Source organism: Tenrec ecaudatus, chromosome 14, assembly GCF_050624435.1.
Source record: "Tenrec ecaudatus isolate mTenEca1 chromosome 14, mTenEca1.hap1, whole genome shotgun sequence".
In the NCBI taxonomy this organism is placed as follows: Eukaryota; Metazoa; Chordata; class Mammalia; order Afrosoricida; family Tenrecidae; genus Tenrec; species Tenrec ecaudatus.
In genome coordinates, this window is record NC_134543.1 from 55,819,406 (window position 1) to 55,841,191 (window position 21,786).

At 40.4% G+C, this 21,786-nt stretch overlaps 1 protein-coding gene across 3 annotated transcripts in view; it reads right to left on the bottom strand.

Annotated features, from left to right (window-relative positions):
• KLHDC1 (kelch domain containing 1) overlaps nucleotides 1-21,786 on the bottom strand; it is a 60,977-nt gene that overhangs the window by 33,293 nt on the left and 5,898 nt on the right. For 2 of the 3 annotated variants that reach the window (XM_075531037.1, XM_075531039.1), the window contains exons 2-5: nucleotides 20,699-20,769; nucleotides 20,095-20,248; nucleotides 19,622-19,740; nucleotides 3,172-3,250 (exon numbers count right to left, since the gene is read on the bottom strand). In XM_075531037.1, the coding sequence (XP_075387152.1) occupies nucleotides 3,172-3,250; nucleotides 19,622-19,740; nucleotides 20,095-20,248; nucleotides 20,699-20,769 (423 nt within the window). The remainder of the gene's footprint in view (nucleotides 1-3,171; nucleotides 3,251-19,621; nucleotides 19,741-20,094; nucleotides 20,249-20,698; nucleotides 20,770-21,786) is intronic. The other variant, XM_075531038.1, reaches the window with a different exon arrangement.

Below are 21,786 nucleotides of genomic sequence, written 5' to 3' on the forward strand. Positions count from 1 at the left end.
ATCATTTCAGGAGGTAAGGTGTGATCAGGAAGTGGGAGTATTGAAGGAAGATCTGTAAGCTGTACTGGAGGTATTGGTGAAAAACAAGACTCCAAGAGTTAGCAGAATACTGAGAGCTTGAGATGCTTTACAAGCGGACAGAACACTGGAAGTATTCATCCATTTATGCCAAGGAACTTGGAAGTCAGGGGCTGGGCCAGCCAACTGGCCAAGATTCACATACATCCCTATTAAAAAGAAAGGTAATCCAATATAAGGAAGAAAATATCAGCAATACCAAAGGAAAGTGAAAGTAGGGTGAAAGCAGGTTAAAACCAGTTGTAGCAGGACATCACTAGGAAACTGCCAGCATTCAAGCTGTACTCACAAGAGGTCATGGAATGAGGGACATCACTGCTGATGTCAGCTGGATCTCAGCCGAAAGTAGAGAGAATACCTACTAGAAAGTTGCTGATGCACATTCTATTGATTACATAAAGGCATTCAACTACAGAACATACCAAATTATGGAATGTAGTATAAAGAACGGGAATTTGCAAATACTTAATTGTGCTTCCATGGAACCTATAAGCGGTTTAAAGTTAAGAGAAAGGTATGTATCAGGGCTTATTTAACCATTTTATTTCAATCTGCATACTGAGAAAATAATCTGAGAAACTGGATTATATGAAGAAGAATATGGCATCTGGAGTGGAGGAAAACTCATTAACAAACTACAACAGGAAGATGACAGACACAATGTTGCATGCAGAAAGTAAAGAGATCTTGAGGAACTTAAGTGATAAAGATTCAAGACTCTGGCCTTCACCTTAATGTAAAGAAACAAGAAAATATTTCACAAGGAGACCAATAAGTAATATAATGATAACCAGAGAAGACTGAACAAGGATTCTATTTTACTTGGATCCACAATCAACACCCATGAAAGCAGCAACATATTGCATTAAGCAAATCTGCGGCAGAAGATCTCTTTAAGAGCAAAAAGCAAAGATGCCACCTTGAGGAGTAAGTTAAACTTGATCCAAGGTGTGGCGTTTCCATTGCCTCACATGCACGCGAGAGCTGGACAATGACTAAGAAAGACCAAAGAAGAATTGATGTCTTTAAATTATTGTTTGAGAGAATATTAAATATATTCTAAAGAATGAATGTGTTCGTCTTGGAAGAAGCACAGGCAGAAAGCACCTTAGAAGGATGAAAAGATTCACTTAAGTGCTTGGGACATGTTATCACGAAGGACCAATTCCTAGAGGAGGTCATCACGCTTCGCAAAGACAGTGACAATGGGGAGGGCCTAAATGAGGCAGACTGACAAAGTGGCCACCACAGTGCGCTCACATGCCAGTGAGTGTGAGGATGGTACAGGACTGGATTCAGTGCTTCATTCTGTTGCACATAGGGTTCCTCTGAGTCCGGATTGAATGGATGGCACATAACAACAATAACTGTATTTAACACCTTCCAGCTTATTGAAATTCTCTATCACTACACTAACTTCTTCTATGCCAGTTTTATGTCCTATGTCAGAAACACATCATCATTTCTTTTTGTCACAATTTATCCAACAAATCAAATAAACTAAGCAATATACTATGTTAGAATAAAAACCAAACAAAGCCAAAAACTTCAGGGCATGTTTATTAGTTAATTAATTGTACTAAAACCCGAAAATCCAACCCCATTGCCATCAAGTTGATTGCTACTCATAACAACCCTGTAGAACAGGGTAGAAGTGTCCCACACAGTTTCTAAGGCTGTAATCTTTAAAGAGGTACACTCTGTCTCCCACAGAGTGGCTAGTGGGTTTTAACCACCAACTTTTCCAAAGTAGACAAGCGTTTAACCACTGCACCACCTGGGCTCCTGGTACTAGGAAGAGAAAACATGAATAATTGAATAATTTAATTGATAAAATAAAAGTAATGAAGTACAAATAATAGTAAGTGTTCCCAGAAAACTATGATTCTTTAAATATCAAACCTTTAAAGATATTTTATTTTAAAAATAACAATGACTAACAGAGGAGATGCTTTAAATGACCATATATAAGGAAGTTTTAAGAAGTTTGTGGAAAAATTAACTTTCAATTACAGTTTTTTCATGAGCTTCTCTCAGCCCCCTCATATAAAGCCATATATGCTAAGTGGTCCTTATACATTTGTATCAGTCATGTACACTAATAATATATGCTAATGTGATGTAAAACTTCAAGGTTGGATTATCAATGTTTATAACAATTTCTTAATTTTTAAAAATTTTCACAATTCATAGTATCTTTTATTAATAATGGTTTGTTTTCTATAAATTATGAATAAACAGCTAAGTAAGCATCAATATCAGTCAACTCACTCATTCATATGGGAGCAGTCTGAATTATAAACAATTCTGGATGGATACAGCTAAAAGAAGTATGTCAGTAAAGCACAATTCTGCTAAGTTGTGCTAAAGTCTCTACTTGTCTCTCTGGCAAAAAAAAAAAAACCAGCTAAATGACCAAACTCCTGTTCAGAAAACAAGTGTTTCCGCCTGTGTTCATGAAGGTGAACACCTTGTTTTAAATGAATACAAAGTTAGAAGAGAGAAAATACATTTTTGTCATAGTGTCTATTATAGCAAATGGGTACGTCTTACAATGGGAAAGATTGTTAGGTAGTTCTAGCGCAGGGTTGGGGAGTGTCCATTAACGCATGCCCAGAGAGCCAAACACGGAACAAGGAGTGGCGCACTGCACAGGCTCAGAGGTTCGGGTTTCCCACCAGTAGGCATGGGTGGGCGCTGAACCTGGATTGGCCCACCTAGACCAGGTGAATTCAATTCAGCCAATGGGGTCGATCAGGGTTCGTCCACCACGTCTCCCCGTGGAATCCTTGAAAAGGCAGGAGCCCAGAGTCGAAACACACTTTGTCTGCATGAAGCTGAGCAGCTTCTGCCAGGCTGCATGGTCGGGAGGAGTCCTATGGGTGCTGTGTAAACCTGAAACTTCTTCTAACTCTCATAAAACTCACTTGGATCACGAACAACCAAGCTTCAGCGTGAATTCTTTCTCACGTGGAGCCAAGGACCGAGGTATAACTCTAGCTCCAGAGAGATCTAACATGATAAGGCTCAGAATCTCTACATAGCTTAAGGTTGTACTGTGCACTAAAGGAAAAACAGTGAATACTCTCTTACCCAAGATGCATCATGAACATCAAAACAATCTTGGAGTTCATTTTGTCTCCTACACCCATAGCCACCAAAATAGATTAACCTGAAAAATAAAAACAAAAGGACAAACTGTAAAGAGGATGCTTTCAGTTTATGCAGAGCTGAAAAGCTATTATGACAGTCCATAATTCAGTTAGATCAAGCATAATTTTACAATTGCTACCACCATCAGTTTTAGAACATTTTCTTTCTTCTTGAACTCTTTGATATCAGTTCCACGTTATCCCTCCCTCCCTCAAGGTACCTCTCAGAAAGCCTTATCATTATATCACTATTATTATTGGCCATATCTTATACCATCCAATGTATGCATCCACCTGTGACTCTGTTATTCATTCCCCTCCAGTGGGATTACACAGTCGTCATTGCTATCAGTTCCCCATCCCTTCTCTCTTCCTGTACCTTCAGGGAATCATTACTTCCATTAGTGTTTCTGAAGGGTTATCTATTTTGGCTTTCCTGCATCCAAGGCTCTTAATTATACAAAGGACCATATGCATATCTAACAAGATTGATGCGGTTAAACAAAGACCATAATAATAAGATGAGGAAGGATAAACAATCTGGAGGAGAAAACAATGGGACTTACAGTTCCAGGGGGACATGAGAGAGGGGGAGCGGGGAGAAAGGAAGTGGGTGATAACAAACCTAGGGACAAGGGTACAAGTGATCCAAAATCAATGGGAAGGAGGATGCAGGAGGCCTGGTAGGGCTTGCTCAAAGGCAATGTAACAGAGAGGAATTACCAAAACCTGAATGAAAGCTGAACATGATAGTGAGACAAGAGGAAAATAAAAGGAAATAGAGGAAAGAAGTAGGAGACAAAGGGGATCTATAGAGGTCTAAATACAGGCATGTACATATGTAGATATATTTTATATGATGATGGGGAAATAGATTTATGTGCATATATTTATAGGTTAAATATTAAGGTACCAGATGGACATTGGGCCTCTACTCAAGTACTCCCTCAATGCAAAAATACTTTGTTCTATTAAACTGGCATTCCATGATGCTCACTTACCCAACATGATCGCTGAAGACAAAGCAAGTGCATAAGCAAATGTGGTGAAGAAAACTGATGGGTGCCCGGCTATCAAAAGAGATAATGTCTGGGGTGTTTTTTGTGTGTGTGTCTGGGGTCTTAAAGGCTTCAAGATAAACAAGCGGCCATCTAGCTGAGAAGCAACAAAGCCCACATGGAAGAAGCACACCAGCCTGTGTGATCATGAGGTGTTGATGGGATCAGGTATCAGGCATCAAAGAACAAAAAATCCTATCATTGTGAATGAGGGAGAGTGCAGAGTGGGGACCCAAAACCCATTTGTAGGCAACTGGACATTCCCCTTACAGAAGGTCTGTGGGGAGGAGACAAGGCAGTCAGGGTACAATATAGCATCGACGAAACATACAACTTTCCTCTAGTTCTTTAATGCTTCCTCGCCCCCACTATCATGATCCCAATTCTGCTTTACAAATTCGGCTAGACCAGAGGATATACATTGGTACAGATCAGAGCTGGAAACACAGGGAATCCAGGACAGATAAACCCCTCAGGCCCATAATGAGGGTAGCCATATCAGGAAGGGAAGGAGAAAGTGAGGTTGAAAGGGGGAAACCAACTACAATGATCAACATATAACCCTCTCCCTGGGGAATGGACAACAGAAAAGTGGGTGGAGGGAGACATGGATCAGTGTAAGACATGAAAAAAAATAAGAATTTATAAATTATCAAAGGTTTGTGAGGGACAGAGGGTGGAGGAGGGAAAGGGAAAAAATGAGCTCAAGTAGAAAGCAAATGTTTTGAGAATGATGATGGCAACAAATGTACAAATGTGCTTGACACAATGGATGGAAGTATGGATTGTGGTAAGAATTGTATGAGCCCCCAATAAAATGATTTTAAAAAATAGTAAGGGGAGGAAATATTAAAAAACTAAAGGGAGCCTTTGTGGCGCAGTGGATTGTACATTGAGCTGCGAACCACAAGGTCAGCAGTTTGAAGTCACCAGCCCACTTGAGGTAGAAAAGATGAAGCTTCCTGTTAAAAGCTGATGCCAGGGGCTTAGGTAGAGAGCAAATGTTTTGAGAATGATGAGGGCAATGAATATACAGATGTGCTTTACACAATGGATGGATGTATGGATTGTGATAAGTTGTATGAGCCCTAATAAAACAGTTTTAAAAAAAGAACTAAAGGATAATTATGTGCTTCATCACTGCTATACCACACCCTAGAAAATTTAAGAGCCCCTTGAAGGTTGGTGAGCCTTGGTGGTACACTGTATACATACAGAGGTGCTCTCTGAATATTTGGTAGTTCAAAACTACCAACAGCTCTGCAGGACAAAGACTGGGCTTTTTACTCCTGAAAACAGTTACAGTCTCAGAATCCCACTGAGGGTCACTATGAATCAGCATTGTCCCATGTCAGTGAGTTTGGTTTTTGTAGGCTGACATGAAAATTGGAATCTTAAGGAAAAAATTAGGCGTAAATCCACTCAATACACTTTTCCATTCTCCTCAATGAATGCTCAACTCAGAGCAAGCTAAGCCTTCAAAGAGTATAGATGCCATCGAAAGGCCAGGGGAGGAGGTGCAAGGCTGAAAGGCACCCGAAGGTGCATAAAATATGAAGTCTGATTCAAGAACAACTAGAATTCACTAAAGCCAAAAACAATATGCAACTGGTGCAATTTTATGTAAATAATGCAATATCTATCTATCCACATATATGGATAAATAAATAGATATAATTTCTAAGTTTGCCCTCCTACCTTAGGTATTATGATAAAGATGGCATGCTAAGAAGATTATCATATTGTACTCTAAACATATCACAGGGGAGGGCGTGGTTGGCAGAAATGGAACAAAACAAAAACCTATATGTGCCTCCCTCCGTCAAAATCATACATATATTTTGCCAACCATAAAAATCTTTTTGTAAGCACACTATGCTAATTTTCCACACATGTCCTAATGCATATTGTCTAAAAATATGATAATGTCTCCAAAAATGTTGAGTGGTAATAACTTAATTTTGTTTAGAAAATCTCCAGTGCTCAAACAAGAGGTCTCGCTGAAGAAAAGTATTGATTCTGCCTAGAAATCCTTAAAACCAGTGGTAAACTAACCAAATTTAAACTTCAACAAAACCTCAATTCATATCAACATCAGACTAAACTCAATTCCTTTTCCAGCAGTGAAAGAAAAGAATTGATATGTCACTTTCTAGAGAAAAAGATCACTTACTCTAATCTTAGCTGTGTTTTAAAATAGAATGTTAGGCACAGAGCAAAAAATTACAAGGTGTCTGAAAGTAAAAAATAGATATATGTATGACCCATATTCAAGAAAGAAAATAGTCAATGTGGGCAGACTCAAAGATTGCCCAAGGATGATCAGACAGTGCCTTAAAACCAACGATGTGGAAATCGATTTGGTAAATCCTCAAACAGATGGAAATTGAGTTACCATACAACCCAGCAATCCCTCCACTGGGCATATACCCAGAAGAGGCAAGAAACAAACCACGACCAGACATCTGTGCTCCAATGCTCATTGTGGCACAGTTCACAATCACAAGGAGTTGGAAACAACCCAAATTTCCATCAACAGACGAATGGTTTAAACAACTGTTGTACATACATACTATAGAGTACTATGTATCGCTAAAAAGCAGTGATGGGCATGAAGCATATTGCTGCCTGGGAAGAACTGGAGGAAATTATGCTAAGTGAAGTAAGCCAAGCACAAAAGGACAAGTATAACATGAGTCCACTGAGGTAAGTTTATATATCTATATAAAAGAGAAAAGAAAGGTAAGTGCAAAAGGGGCACAGGGAAAAAGCTACTGTATTCAAACACTCCAGGGGTGAGGTCCAGTTTGTATGGCAGGGGCCACAGACGAAATCCAGGGGTACATATGCTAGCTAACTAAAACAGGGGTGGAGGGAGGAAAGGGAAAAGAAAAAAAAGATGTGTGATGGGGGAATAGGGCACTGACCCACCCAAGGGGAGGGTATTGTTGTGTCTCCACAGGGAAAGAGGGACCAGATATAAAGCCAGTGCCAGATGAATGCAGTGTGCCAGCAAGGAGTGGGGAGCCAGTGGAGGGGCCTGTGGGCTCTGTTAGTGGCCCACATCAGCTACGTGGACAACTGCCCTTCACCCCAGAAGAATTTACTTGAGAGGGCGGCACTGAAGCTGCAGCTAGGGGAGAGGGGCATGTTCAATCAGAGCAAATGGGAGCAAATGCAGGGGGAGGAAGAGAGAGTGGAGCACATCCTGGCCCATCAGGTCTGGAGGACGATATCCCCATCTGAACAGCCAATGGACAGAGTGGACAATATGGCTGATCCCACTACGAGACATACTGTTGTGCTATAGTCCACGATCCAGATAAAGTAGCTATCTGCTTTTTTAACACCCCGGGGTTGTTCCAGTGGTGCCACCCACCAACAACCCTTACCCCCAAAGGGGTCAATACAGCCACTTTGATAAAACAGTGATCTAAAACAATAGGGGGATAAAAAACTTTTCAACATAAGGCAGCATTTATCCTGAAACTCAATATGGACAAAAACATGACAAGAAGTGAAAACTGTATGTAAATTGTATCCACGACTAAACACAAGCTGGCAATGAGTTGATTTCAACTGCCAGAGACCATGGAGGAACAAAGCAGAGCTATCTGATAGGGGTTCCATGGCTGTCAATCATGATGAAAGCAAAGGGCCACGTTTTTCTCCCAGGGCACAGCTGAGAGGTTCAAGCTAAGAACCTCTCTGTTAGTGGCTGAGAACTTTAACCAATGTGTTACCAGGTATCATGACTAGAAATATCTTCAAGAGGGAAAGAGGGGACAAAAATTTGAGAGTTGGAAAACAAAGTGAGTGATCAGACACAAGAAGATATCCTAACCTAACAGTGGAAAAAAGCTAAGAGCCAGTTTAGTTTACAAGGTAAACAAAAAAATCACAGCACTTCTGGAAACAGGATTTGAAATGAGGTTAAAAGGAGGACATGTCCGCTGAGGTAAGTGTGTGTGTGTGTGTGTGTGTGTGTGTGTGTGTACATAATATAGAACAGAAAAGTAAACACAACAGGGACATAGGGAAAAAGCTACTGTATACAAACACTCCAGGGGAGGTCCACGTAGTATGGCAGGGGCCAGACCAACTCCCGGGGTACATATAGTAGCCAACTAAAAAGGGGACAGGGAGGGAGGAAAGGGGAAAGAAAAAAAAAAGATGTGTGACAGGGGAATAGGGCACTAGGGAAGGGTATTGTTTGTGTCTCCACAGGGACAGAGAGATCAGACTTAAAGCCAATGCCAGACAAATGCAGCGTGCCGGCAAGGAGTGGAGGAGCCTGAGGGCTCGGCCCCCATACCAGCTACATGGACAACTGCCCCTTCCCCCAGAAGAATTTACTGTAGAGGACAGCACTGAAGCTGCAGCTAGGGAAGAGGGGCATATCTAATCAGAGCAAATGGGAGCAAATGCAGGGGAGGAAGAGAGAGTGGAGCACATCCTGGCCCACCAGGCCTGGAGGACTATATCCCCGCACTGAACAGCCAATGCACAGAGTGGACAATATGGCTGATCTGACTACAAGACACACCGTCCCTTGCTGGCCCAGGGCCCTAAGGGGGACATTGGAGACTCAGTGTCCAGACTGACTCCGTGACACCGAGGCAAACCACTAAAGGCGTGCGGCAGACAACCATGGGAGCAGAGCAGGGAACCCCCAAGGGAGTACAAAGGACAGACTCTGGGGCCAAATCTTGGTGCCCCATCAGACCTGACTGAAGGACACGCCTAGAGATCAAACAATCAGACCTTGATCTATTTACAGGTTTTTTCTTTCTAAAATTTTTTTATTTTAATTAATTTATTCTTCTATGGGTAATTGGTTTCCTTTTTTGTTGTCATTGCTGTGTTCTCATTCATCGCCTATCTTGCTATGGCTTGATTTTTGGAGCATGTTATTATCTCTACAGATCTATCTAGATAAGATGGACTGGATGAATAGTCAGGAGGAGAAAACAACGGGACCCATGGTTCAGGGGGGACACAAGAGAGGGGTAAGGAGGTGGTGCTGACCAACCCAGGGACAGGGGAGCAACAAGTAATCCAAAATCAGTAGCAAGGAGGATGTGAGTGGCCTGGTAGAGATTCAGCAAGGGCAAGGTAACCGAGAGAAATTACTGAAACCCAAATGAAGGCTGAGCATGATAGTGGAACAAGAGGAAAGTAAAAGGAAATAGAGGAAAGAACTAGGTGACAAAGGGTATTTATAGAGGTCTAAACACTAGAATGTACATATGTAAATGTATTTATATGAGTGTAGGGAAACAGATCTATGTGCATATATTTATAGGTTTAGTACTAAGGCAGCAGATGGACATTGGGCCTCCACTCAAGCACTTATTCAATGCAAGAACACGTTGTTCTATTAAATTGGCATGCCAGGATGCTCACCTTCCCTACAGGATTGAAGAAAAATGTGTGCGTAAGCAAATGTGGTGAAGAAAGCTGAAGGTATCTGGCTAGCAAAAGATATTCTGTATATACCTGTGTATAAGCCAAGCTTTTCAGCAGAAAAATGTGCTGAAAAACTGGGGTTCGGCTTATATACAGGTCAGTGGTACCCCAGTGAGGTGTAACATCTCGCTGGGGCCCCCTGAGGTACCATGACAAGCGCCTGTTATCTCGTGGGTGATTGCAATTTCTCCCCTGTTCATTCAAAGCCCCGCTGACACTGCAGGGCTTTGAATGTTTGTTTACTCACATCTAACCAATCAGAGCCGTCCTATGACGTGTATCTTTGAATAAGTCTTTTAAAGACTGTGTGTGAAGGATGTGGCATGAATGGATGTCATCTGGTCAAGCCCGACTAACAAAAGGAGGAAATCTCATGAAGCCTGACATAGAGTTAATAGCAAAGTGGGTTCAAGATGCATGGGAAGACATTCCAGAAGACATGGTGTGACCTGCCTTCCAGAAATGTAGTATTAGTAATGCTATGGATGGCAGTGAAGACTGCACTCTGTATGAAAATGACAGCAGTGATGGTGATGACAGCGATCTCAGTGAGGACAGCGTCTATGATAACCTCACACCAGCTGAAGCTCTGCATTGGGATACAGATGATGATGATGAGGAATCCAGTTCTGAAGGATTTTAACAGTTTTCAGTGGAACTTCCAGACTAAGAACAGACTACAAAGAATGAATCAGTCCCATCTATGTTAAAGGAATTAAATTTATAGTCTAAACCCTTTCTACTAAGAACTGCAATATATCTTTACTAGTGAAATAATATCAATACTACACTAACTTAGTGAGAAACAAAGAGATCATTTTCCTACTATTTTTGAGGTCAGCATTATAAGCCCAAACCCAAAACCTGACAAAAATATTATAAAATTATATGACAATATCCCTCATGATCAGATATAAAAATCCTTGAATCCATCATAAATAAAAAGGGCAATACACATTGTGACCAAATAGTATTATTTTATGAATTCAAGGTTAGCTTAATACATAGAAAGAAAAAACCCCACCAACATCATAACACATCACATTAACAAAGCAAAAGAAAAAAACTGTAATGATCATATCAATAAAAACAGCTAACAGAAAGAAATCACTAGACACACACAAATCAATAAAGTTCAAAGAATTGGCAAGAAAATGACTAAGAGACAATGTACTAAACTGAAGCTTATTTCTCTTGCTCCTCAAAAAAAAAGGAAAAGTGACTTTGAAACATACTTAAGATAAACAGGTATTAAGTGAAAGGGAAGAGTAAGGGAAAGAAGGAAGCGACTAAATACCAAAATCAATAAAACTAGTCCATTAGTTTTACTGATGCTTAGATAGGAAACTGCTATCAATTAAACTGTGTTGTTCCATGGTGCCCAGCTATCAAAAGATACAGTATCTGGGGTCTTAAAGACTTGAAGTTAAACAAGCAGCCATTTAGCAGAGAAGCAGCAAAGCCCTCATGGAAGAAGCACCTTAGCCTGTGTGATCATGAGATGTCAATGGGATCGGGTATCAGTATTAAAAGATCCAAAATAAACAATTATATTGATGCAAAAGAGGGGGGGGGGTTGGAGTGGAGACCCAAAGTTCATCTGTAGACATTTGGACATCCCCCACAGAAGGGTCACAAGGAAGGGACGATTCAACCAGGGTGCAGTATAGCACCAAGGAAACACACATCATTCCTCTAGTTCCTGAATGTTCCCCCCCACCACCACATCCACCCACACATTACCATGACCCAATTCTACATTACAAATCTGATTAGACTGGAGTACACATTGGTACAGATAAGAGCTCTAGACACATGGAATTCAGGACAGATAAAACCCTCAGGAACAGTAGTGGGAGTGGTGATATCATGAGGGTAGGGGGTGGGGATTGGGAAGGGGGAGAAAGGGAGAACTTATCACAAGGTTGGATATATAACTCCTTCAGAGGGGGGCAAATAATAGAAATGTGAGTTAAGGGAGACAACTGACAGTGTAAAGCACAAAATAATAATAATAATAATATATAATTGATCAAGTATTCATGAGGGTGGGAGGGTGGGGGAGAGAGAGGAAAAAAGAGGAGCTGATAACAACGGCTCAAGTAGAAAGAAAATGCTTTGGAAATGCTAATGGCAACATGTGCAAGCATGTTTAACACAGTTGAATGATAGATTGCTGTACGATTTATAATACCCCCCCAATAAAATGGTCAATAAAAAATCAGGAAAAAATTGTGTCCACAAATAATATGTCAAGTCCTATTTCCTAGTCCATGTAAATATGACTTTATTTGGAACTACAGTAGATAATAATCCTATCTAAATGATGTCTCTTAAGAGAGGACAGTTTTGAGGACTTAGAATAAGAACAGCCATGTCTCGACAAGAGGCATATGTAGATGGCAAGTCAAGGAATGGCAAGGCTTGGTACGTGCCACCAGAAGGTAGGAGAGAGAGGTGAAGCTTTTTCTCTCAGAGAGCTCAGAAGGAATCAATACCATTGTGACCTTTACTTTTCTACTTTCAGAACAGTAAAACATTAAGTTACTTTTTCACTGAAAATCACAAGATCAGCAATTTTTGAACCAGCCACTCCTCAGGAGAAAGAGGGGGCTTTCTACTTCTGTAAGATTTAGTCTTGGACTTCAACCCAGTGCTCCAAGATGTGAATGCAACATATCAGCATGGAGTAGGGAACCAGTGGTGAGGTCTGAGGGGCCGGCCCCAATCCCAACTATATGGACACCTGCCCCTCCCCCCAAGAAGAATTTATTTCAGAGGACAGCTCTGAAGCTGCAGCTCAGGGAGAGGGACATGTCTGATCAGAGCACACAGGAGCAAATGAAGGGGGAGGAAGAGAGAGTGGAGCACATCCTGGCCCACCAAGCCTTGAGGACGATAGCCCTGCTCAGAGGAGTCAAAACAGAGAAGACCATATGGCCTGTCCATTATATTATATGGACATTATATTATATAATGTCCAGACATTATATCCCTCACTGACCCATAGCTCTACAGGGGGCAACACTGGAGACACAGTGTAGGAATTGCACCTGATTTGACCCCACCACACCAAGGCAAAACACTAAGGGCGTACAACAGAACAGCCAGGGGAACAGAGCAATAAAGTCCCCAGGGAATACCAAATATAGACTTTGGAGCCACGGCTCAACAGGAAAACACTCTTAAAGGCCAACAAACAGTCCTTGATCTATCTACAGGATATTTTTTTTCTTTTGTCATTGTTTTTTTTCTTATTGTGGCTTTGTTTTTGTGCAAGTCTGTCTAAATAAGATAGGCTGGATGAACAATCTGGAGGAGAACATAAGAGGAACAGTTCCGGTGGCAGGTGGGGCATGGTAGAGGGGGTGGTAGGGGGAAAGGAAGTGGTATTAACTCAGTAACCAGGGAACAACAAGTGACCCAAAATTGGTGGTGAGGAGGTTATAAGAGGCCTGGTAGGTCTTGATAAAGGGTAATGTAACCAAGAGGAATTATGGAACGACAAATGAAGGCTGAGCATGATAGTGGGACAAGAGGAAAGTAAAAGGAAATACAGGAAAGAACTAGGTGGCAAAGGGCATTCATAGAGGTCTAAAGACATGTACTTATGTAAATATATCTATATATGAGGATGGGGAAATAGATCTATGTGCATATATTAATAGGTTTAGTATTAAGGTAGCAGATAGACACTGGGCCTCTACTCAAGTACTCCCTCAATGCAAGAACACTTTGTTCTATTAAACTGGCATCCCATGATGCTCACCTATCAGACACAATCGCTGAAGACAAATAGGTGCATAAGCAAAAGTTGTGAAGAAAGCTGATGTTGCCCCGCTATCAAAAGATATAACATCTGGGATCTTAAAGGCTTGAAAGTAAACAAGCGGCCATCTAGCTCAGAAGCATCAAAAACCCACATGGAAGCACACCAAGATTGTGTGATCACAAGGTGTGGAAGGGATCAGGTATCGGGCATCAAAGAACAAAAAATCAAATCATTGTGAATGAGGGGGAACACAGACTGGGGACCCAAGACCCATCTGTAGGCAACTGGACATCCCCTTACAGAAGGGTTATGGGGAGGAGAAGAGCCAGTCAGGGTGCAGTGTTGCAATGATGAAACATACAATTTTCTTCTAGTTCCTAAATTCTTCCTCGCTGCGCCCTCCCAACATGATCTCAATTCTACCTTACAAATCTGGCGAGACCAGATAATGTACACTAGTACAGATAGGAACTGAAAACACAGAGAATCCAAGACAGATGATCCCTTTAGGACCAGTGGTAAGAGTGGCAATACTGGGAGGATGGAGGGAAGCTAGGGTAGAAAAGGGGAACCAATTGCAAGGATCTACGTGTAACCTTCTCCCTGGGGGAGGGACAACAGAAAAGTGGGTGAAGGGAGACATCGGACAGTGTAGGATATGACAAATAATAATTTATAAATTATCAAGGGTTCATGAGGGAGGAGGAGTGGGGAGGGAGGGGAAAAATAATGAGCTGATACCAAGGGCTCAAGTGGAAAGCAAATGTTTTGAGAATGATGAGGGCAACAAATATACAAATGTGCTTGCCATAATGGATGGATGTATGGATTGTGATAAGAGTTGTACGAGACCCCCAACAAAATGATTTAAAAAAAAACATTAAAAATAATTAAAAAAAAAGATTTAGTGTTGGAAATGCGCAGCGGGCAGTTCCACCCTGTCCTATATGGCGCTGCGTGTCAGCAGGGACTGGATGGAAGTGAGAAAGCCACTGTGGGGTGTTTTGTTTCAGGATCTCTAGGAAACTAAGATGAGAACCAACTGATAGGGTCTAACGGAAAAATATGCCAGGAGCATATGTAAAAGTAGAAATTTAAGGGGCTTTAAAGGTTTGTAGAAAAATGAAATGAAAAGATAATGAAAATTTTCCATGATCATTTTAATGTCCCCTCATAAGCACTAGAGAGCACAAATTACTTGATCTTAGCCAAAAGGCCGAGAAGGGATGGAGAAAACAAATTAAAAAATTTAATAAAGCAAATAAAAGTAGCCCACTTAAATGAGGTGACCTCAAAAACTATGTGGAAATTCTGAATTAAAATATGATGGAATTGGGGAGGGAGGGGAAAAAAAGAGGACCTGATGCAAAGGGCTTAAGTGGAGAGCAAATGCTTTCAGAATGATTGGGGCAGGGAATGTATGGATGTGCTTTATACAATTGATGTATGTATATGTATGGACTGTGATAAGAGTTGTATGAGCCCCTAATAAATTGTTTTAAAAAAAGACAGAGGAAATTCTAAAATATATATATATATGATGGAATTTTCCACAAACTTTTGACATCTTCTTATGAAATTTATAAAATGATAGAATACCAAACACATCTGATAATGCCTGATACCTGATCCCTTTGACACCTCGTGATTGCACAGGCTGGTGTTGCTTCAGAGCTAGATGGCTGCTTGTTTATCTTCAAGCCTTTAAGACCCCAGATGCTATATCTTTTGATTGCCGGGCACCAACAGCTTTCTTCACCATATTTGCTTATGCACCCATTTGTCTTCAGCAATCTTGTCATGGAAATGAGCACACAATGATATGATTTTTTGTTCTTTGATGCCTGATAACTGATCCCTTCGGCACCTCGTGATCACACAGGCTGGTGTGCTTCTTCCTTGTGGGCTTTGTTGCTTCAGAGCTAGATAGGCGCTTGTTTATCTTCAACCCTTTAAGACCCCAGATGCTATATCTTTTGATAACCAAGCACCATCAGCTTTCTTCATCATATTTGCTTATTAACCCGCTTTGTCTTCAGCGGTTGTGTCGGGAAGGTGAACATCATAGAATGCCAATTTAATAAAGTATTTTTGCATAGAGGGCATCATCAGAACAAAAAATCACATCATAGTGAATGAGGGGGGGAGTGCAGAATGGAGAACCAAAGCCCATTTGTAGGCTACTGGAGATCCCCTTACAGAAGGGTCTCGGGGAGGAGATGAGCCAGCCAGGGTACGATGTAGCAATGATGAAAAATACAACTTTCCTCTAGTTCCTAAATGCTTCCTTCCCCCACCCTCCATTATCACGATCCCAATTCTACCATGCAAGTCTGGCTAGACCACAGGATGTACACTGGTACAGATAGGAACTGGCAACACAGGGGAATCCAGGGCGGATGATCCCTTCAGGACCAGTGGTGTGAGTGGCGATACTGGGAGGGTAGAGGGAGAGTGGGTTGGAAAGGGGGAACCGATTATAAGGATCTATATGTGACCTCCTCCCTGGGGGACGGACAACAGAAAAGTGGGTGAAGGGAGACGTCAGTCAGGGAAAGATATGACAAAATAGTAATTTATAAATTATCAAGGATTCATGAGGGAGGGGGAAGCGGGGAGGGAGGTGAACAAATGAGGAGCTGATGCCAGGGGCTTAAGTGGAGAGCAAATGTTTTGAGAATAATGAGGGCAATGAATGTACAAATGTGCTTTACACAGTTGGTATATGTGTGGATTGTGATGAGTTGTATGAGCCCCTAATAAAACGATTAAAAAAAAGAACACCAAACATATCAGTAAGTATCACAAAACATATCCAATTGTTTCAAAACATGCCTGGATTTCTTGATGCTCCCCTCGTGATTAGGCAGAATTACCGAGCTGCTTTGCCTTGAGACTGGGTCAGACTTAGTGCCAGCCCCCCGACCCCCCGGCCCAGAACAAAACAGAAGGAGAGTGGAGCTTTTGAGACTAATTTAGAAAAGCATATAAAAGAATCAATCAGCTTCTCTTGGGACACTAGTTTTCAGAAACCACGTGAAAGAGCAACTGTCTTGAACCTGCTATGTGGAAGACCGCATATAGCAGTGGTTCTCAACCTGTGGGTCTCGACCCCTTTGGGGGTTGAACGACCTTTCACAGGCATTGCCCAATTCATAACAGTAGCAAAATGACAGTTATGAAGTAGCAATGAAGATAATTTTATGGTTTGGGGGTCACTACACATGAGGAAGTATATGAAAGGGTCGCGACACTAGGAAGGTTGAGAACCACTGGGCTAGAGAGAGATGTTCAAGGAGTCCTAGGTTTCCATCTACAGATGGTTGTCTTCTACTCTGGGCATCACTCATGTGTATGAAGAAGCCTTTGAGCTGACCTCAGCACTGGCCACTGACTCCAACTACAGGGCCAAACTGCCAGAGAGAACTATCTTGATTTTTGAGTAAAATAAATGATTGTCATGGTTTCAAGTCATTGTTTTGGGGATGATTTTAATGCAACACCAAAACAGCCTGAGGTTCAGGACCATCATCCTGGGTGTCATCAAGGTCAGTGTGCATAACATAGTCCACAAATGTTCTACATCTTACTTTAGTGACTAGCAACTGGGGTTTTAAAAGCTTGTGATTTATCATCTAAGATGCAAGTATCGGTCTCGCCTACCCAGAGGAAAGGAGAAGAAAATCACAGACACGTGGAAACAATTAGTCCAATGATTACTGGACCACACGAACACTAACCCCAAAACAAGAAGAACTAGAGGGCGCCAGCTACGAGTGCCAACTGCTCTGAGACACAATAGGAGGTTCTGGATAGAGTGGGGAAAATGTGGAACAAAATTCAAAATCATGAAAAACATCAGGTTTATTGATCTGATTAGTGGATCCCCCAAAACTATGGCCCTTAGACACCTGTCTTAGTTATGTAGTGCTGCACCACAGAAGTACCACTCATGGATGGCTTTAAGAAACAAATTTATTTTCTCACAGTTTGAGGTCAGCAATCCAAATTCACTGTCCTGGCTCTAGGAGATGGCTTTTCCTCTGTAGCTCTGGGAAAGACTCCTTGTCTCTTGCAACATCTGGGGACCAGCAAACCCTTGCAGGTCTCCAGGTATCTTGACATCAATTTTCCCCTGGTTCTAGTAGGTTCACAGTGCAAGTAACCTGGCTCTTCTTTCCTTGTGGTAGTAGGTAACTCTCTCTGCTTACTTCTCTCTTAAGACAAATGGTGTTCCAGACCACACCCAGGTAAACTCCCCTTAGCAGGGAATCAGGACTGTGATGAATTAAGGAAGCTGCATGTCATCCCAGTTTTCTTGGTTTATCGCATATGATCACATTATGGGATATCATCACTTAACTGTCACATTACTTTATTATCATATAAGTGCTAAACCACTGAGAATCATGGCCCAGCAAAGTTGACACAATTCAATTTATGGCAACACTGTTCAAACTTAGAACCAACATTCAGCCAAACAATGGACTGGCTATAAGATGAACAATAACATCAGTGAAGTACACACTACTGATAGTAAACAATTATTTGAAAACAATAGCATTGCACTGCTCAGTGATAAACTCAAACGGCAGGATGAATAGGAAACAAGGACAAATGGAGATGGTAACCATAGAAAAAGTGGGAGATTGCAATGAAAGTCATAAAACAAAAATGTATATGAATCGCTGAGGAGAAAACCAACTTGCTTTGTAACCCCTTCACCCAAATCACAACAAAAAAACTAACCAGAACAATATTATACATAAGAGAAATGCCAAAAGCAAAATTATTCTAAAAATATTCCAAATAAAAGGATGGCAAAAGTAAAGCACTGTCAAAAACCTCACTGCCATCGAGTCTGTGCCAACTCACTGCAACCCTGTAGGGCAGGGCCAGAGGCTTCGGAGACTGCAACTCTTTACGGGAGTCGAAGCCCAGCCTTTCTCCCACAGAGGCTGCTGGTTTCGAACTGCTAGACCTCACGGAGCACAGCCAAACGCACAACCGCTATGCTACTAGGGTTCCTAAAAGCATACCAGGCAAATGCCAATAAAAAGACAGTGGAGTTCAAAACCTTATTACCAGACAATAAGGAATTAAAGTCCAAAAGCATTTTTAAAAAGGAGGTAACTTTTATAGTGTTAATGATAACCATACACAACTGAGATAACTGCCATAAATACAGGGCATCAAACAACACAGTCGCAATTTTCATAAAACAAATGACAGGAGATATATGGAAAGAGAAACAATAATAGGAGGATTTAATTGCCTGTTCTCATTAGCATTCAAGATAGGGCAAGTAAATAACATAAATTAAGGTATAAAAAGCCTTAATATTATACTCAGTAAAGATGATCTAATGAATACATAAAAAAGCATATGCTCTGATAATAAAGAATATTCAAATAATCATAGATTATTCATGAGAAAATACATATTAAACCTCAAAACTCTATAATTCCAAAAAATATAGATAAAATTCTCAATGCAATAAAGATGGGGCATAACAAAATCAAAGAACAGAAGGGCCTTCTATCTTACAATTTTTATTTTGTAATTTAAAAATGTAAATCTGTCAATAATTATAAAAACATAAATGAACTAAATATTTTCATAATAAGTGATACCTATTATCTATCCATGGAGAGACTGTAATTTAATTGATGTGGCTTTTGAATGATTTCAATGGAAGACATATTTTGGAGTCACTACAAAAGAGAGTAATAAGTGTTTTTTTTGGTTGGTGTGTGTGTGTGTGTATGTGTGGTGTGGTAAGTGTAGGAGCATTGTGAATGGGAACAAGGGTGAGAGGCTGTTCACTGTATAAGTTTTTAATACTTCAAAATTTAACCATGTGAATATATGATCTATTCAGAAATATTATTAATAAATGAAAATAGTTGCTTTTACTATATTCACGTTGATATCACAGCCTTTATCAATGCTCCTGAATTCCATTCCCATCATCATTTTTGTCATTATCACGTGGTTACAGAGTCAGAAGATAATGAAATCAGATTTTCAAGTTTCCAGTATTTTGGCCAAGGCTAAATGTAGTAAATGAGATGATTATTTTACTGCATTACCTGTCCTTATAAACCCAGCAAGAAAGTTTATCACGTGGTGTAGGTGGCTGTCCTTCAAAATTGGTGATTTTTTCCCAAACATATGTTCCATCTCTTGTTTGTAAATTAACAAAATAAAGCTTTTAAAAGAGGAGAACACTATTAGAAGATAAGGTATTAACTTGTTATCAGAAGGATTTGTCATTTCAAATCAGCAACACTACCTTTGTCTTTCTTAATTGGTATAAAAAACTTAATTGAATTAATGAAAATACACCTTATTTTAGAAGCACAAATTATATATAAAACATGCTAAAATGGATCATCTCCCATCCTGGATATCACCTGAGTATGTACTTAATTCTGACGAAGAAATACATGGGTGAAGAGAAACACAAAAGTGTATTTTCATAAAATAAAAAATTTTAGATTTACTATATATCTTCCTAAAAGATTTGTAAAGTTGTGCGAGGAAGTGGTTCATTAAAGATTACATTTTGCTGCATTCTTGAATTAAAAGAAGGTATTACTCGATTGCTGTATCCTTTGTCATCATATCCTCCAAAAACGTACAGCTTTCCATGAATGTAAGCACCACAACTTCCTGACATCGAGGTAGGGAGTTCTCCTTCCATGAGGTGCATTGTCCTGCAGCAAAAACAACACGGGATCCCATAACTTTCCAGTCAAAATGTCCCCTGAGCTCTGCGAGTACTCTTTCAATGGTAACTGTCACTGCCAATCATTGAATCTGAATGTAGTGGTATGCCAAGTCTATGAAAATCTAAGAAGCTCCATAGCAAAGACTGTCCAACCTGCTTGGGGAGAAAAAATCACACATGTTACTAGAACTGGGAATTGGTAGAATTAAAGCAAAGTATTCAGATAGCATTGGTCTTGAAAAGTATGCTAAAGGACAAAGAATTGAAAAGGGTTAAGGAGTTAGGAGAAAGAACCACAGAGAAGGAAACACTGGAGGAAAAGGAAAGACTTAATAAATGTTGCAGCATATTCTAAACATGATCTTAAATTACCTGTAGTCTATAAAAATGTTTATAACATGTTAAAATTGTGCATTTTCAATTTAAAATTACTTACCACAACCCACTATCAATGTCATAGGTCCAAATTTCATCATTAGGCAAATATACTTCATTGTCTTCAATAGACTAAAAGCATAAAATATATAAAAATGTGATTATCAATTATAAAGTAATGATAACATAAGTTTATCAGGAACAGGAAACTACAATTAAAAATTTTAAAGCATGTCAAAATCAACAATATACTTAAAAATTGGTTTTGTTTTGTTTTCCCCAATAAAAAGATACATAGCTCAAAGTGAAGTGAAGAAAGACATAAGGGCAGGGAAAGATATGACAAAATAATAATTTATAAATAATGAAGGGTTCATGAGGGAGGGGGGAGTGGGGAGGTAGGGGAAAAAATGAGGATCTGATGTCAGGGGCTTAGTAGGAAAGCAGATGTTCTGAGAATGATGAGGGCAATGAATGTGCAGATGTACTTTACACAATTGATGTATGTATGGATTGTGCTAAGAGTTGTATGAGCTCCTAATAAAATGATATAAAAAAATAAAAGTGTTAAAAAAAGAAAGACAGAAGGGCTTTTTCAAAACTAAAATGAACAAGGTCTAGAATACGAAATATCAAGTTCATTAGTCTCTCCCTTCCAAAAATATGGGGCAGTGAAATCTAAAAAGGGAGTCCATACACTGGTACAAATGAGAACTGGAAACACAGGGAAGCCAGGGCAGATGATCCCCTCAGGACCAGTGATGGGAGTGGCGACACTGGGAGGGTAGAGGGAGAGTGGGTTGGAAAGAGGGAAACGATTACAAGGATCTACATGTGACCTCCTCCCTGGGGGACGGACAACAGAAAAGTGGGGGAAGGGAGACATGGGACAGTGTAAGATATGACAAAATAATAATAATTTATAAACTACCAAGGGTGCATGAGGGAAGGGGAAGTCAGGAGGGAGGGCAAAAAATGAGGACCTTATGCCAGGGGCTTGGGTGGAGAGCAGAAGTTTTGAAAATGATGAGAGCAACGAATGTACAAATGTGCTTTACACAATTGATGTATGGATCGAGATGGGTGGTGTATGAGCACCTAATAAAATGATTTAAAAAAAAGAAGTGGGTGAAAGTGGGAAGGTGCCAT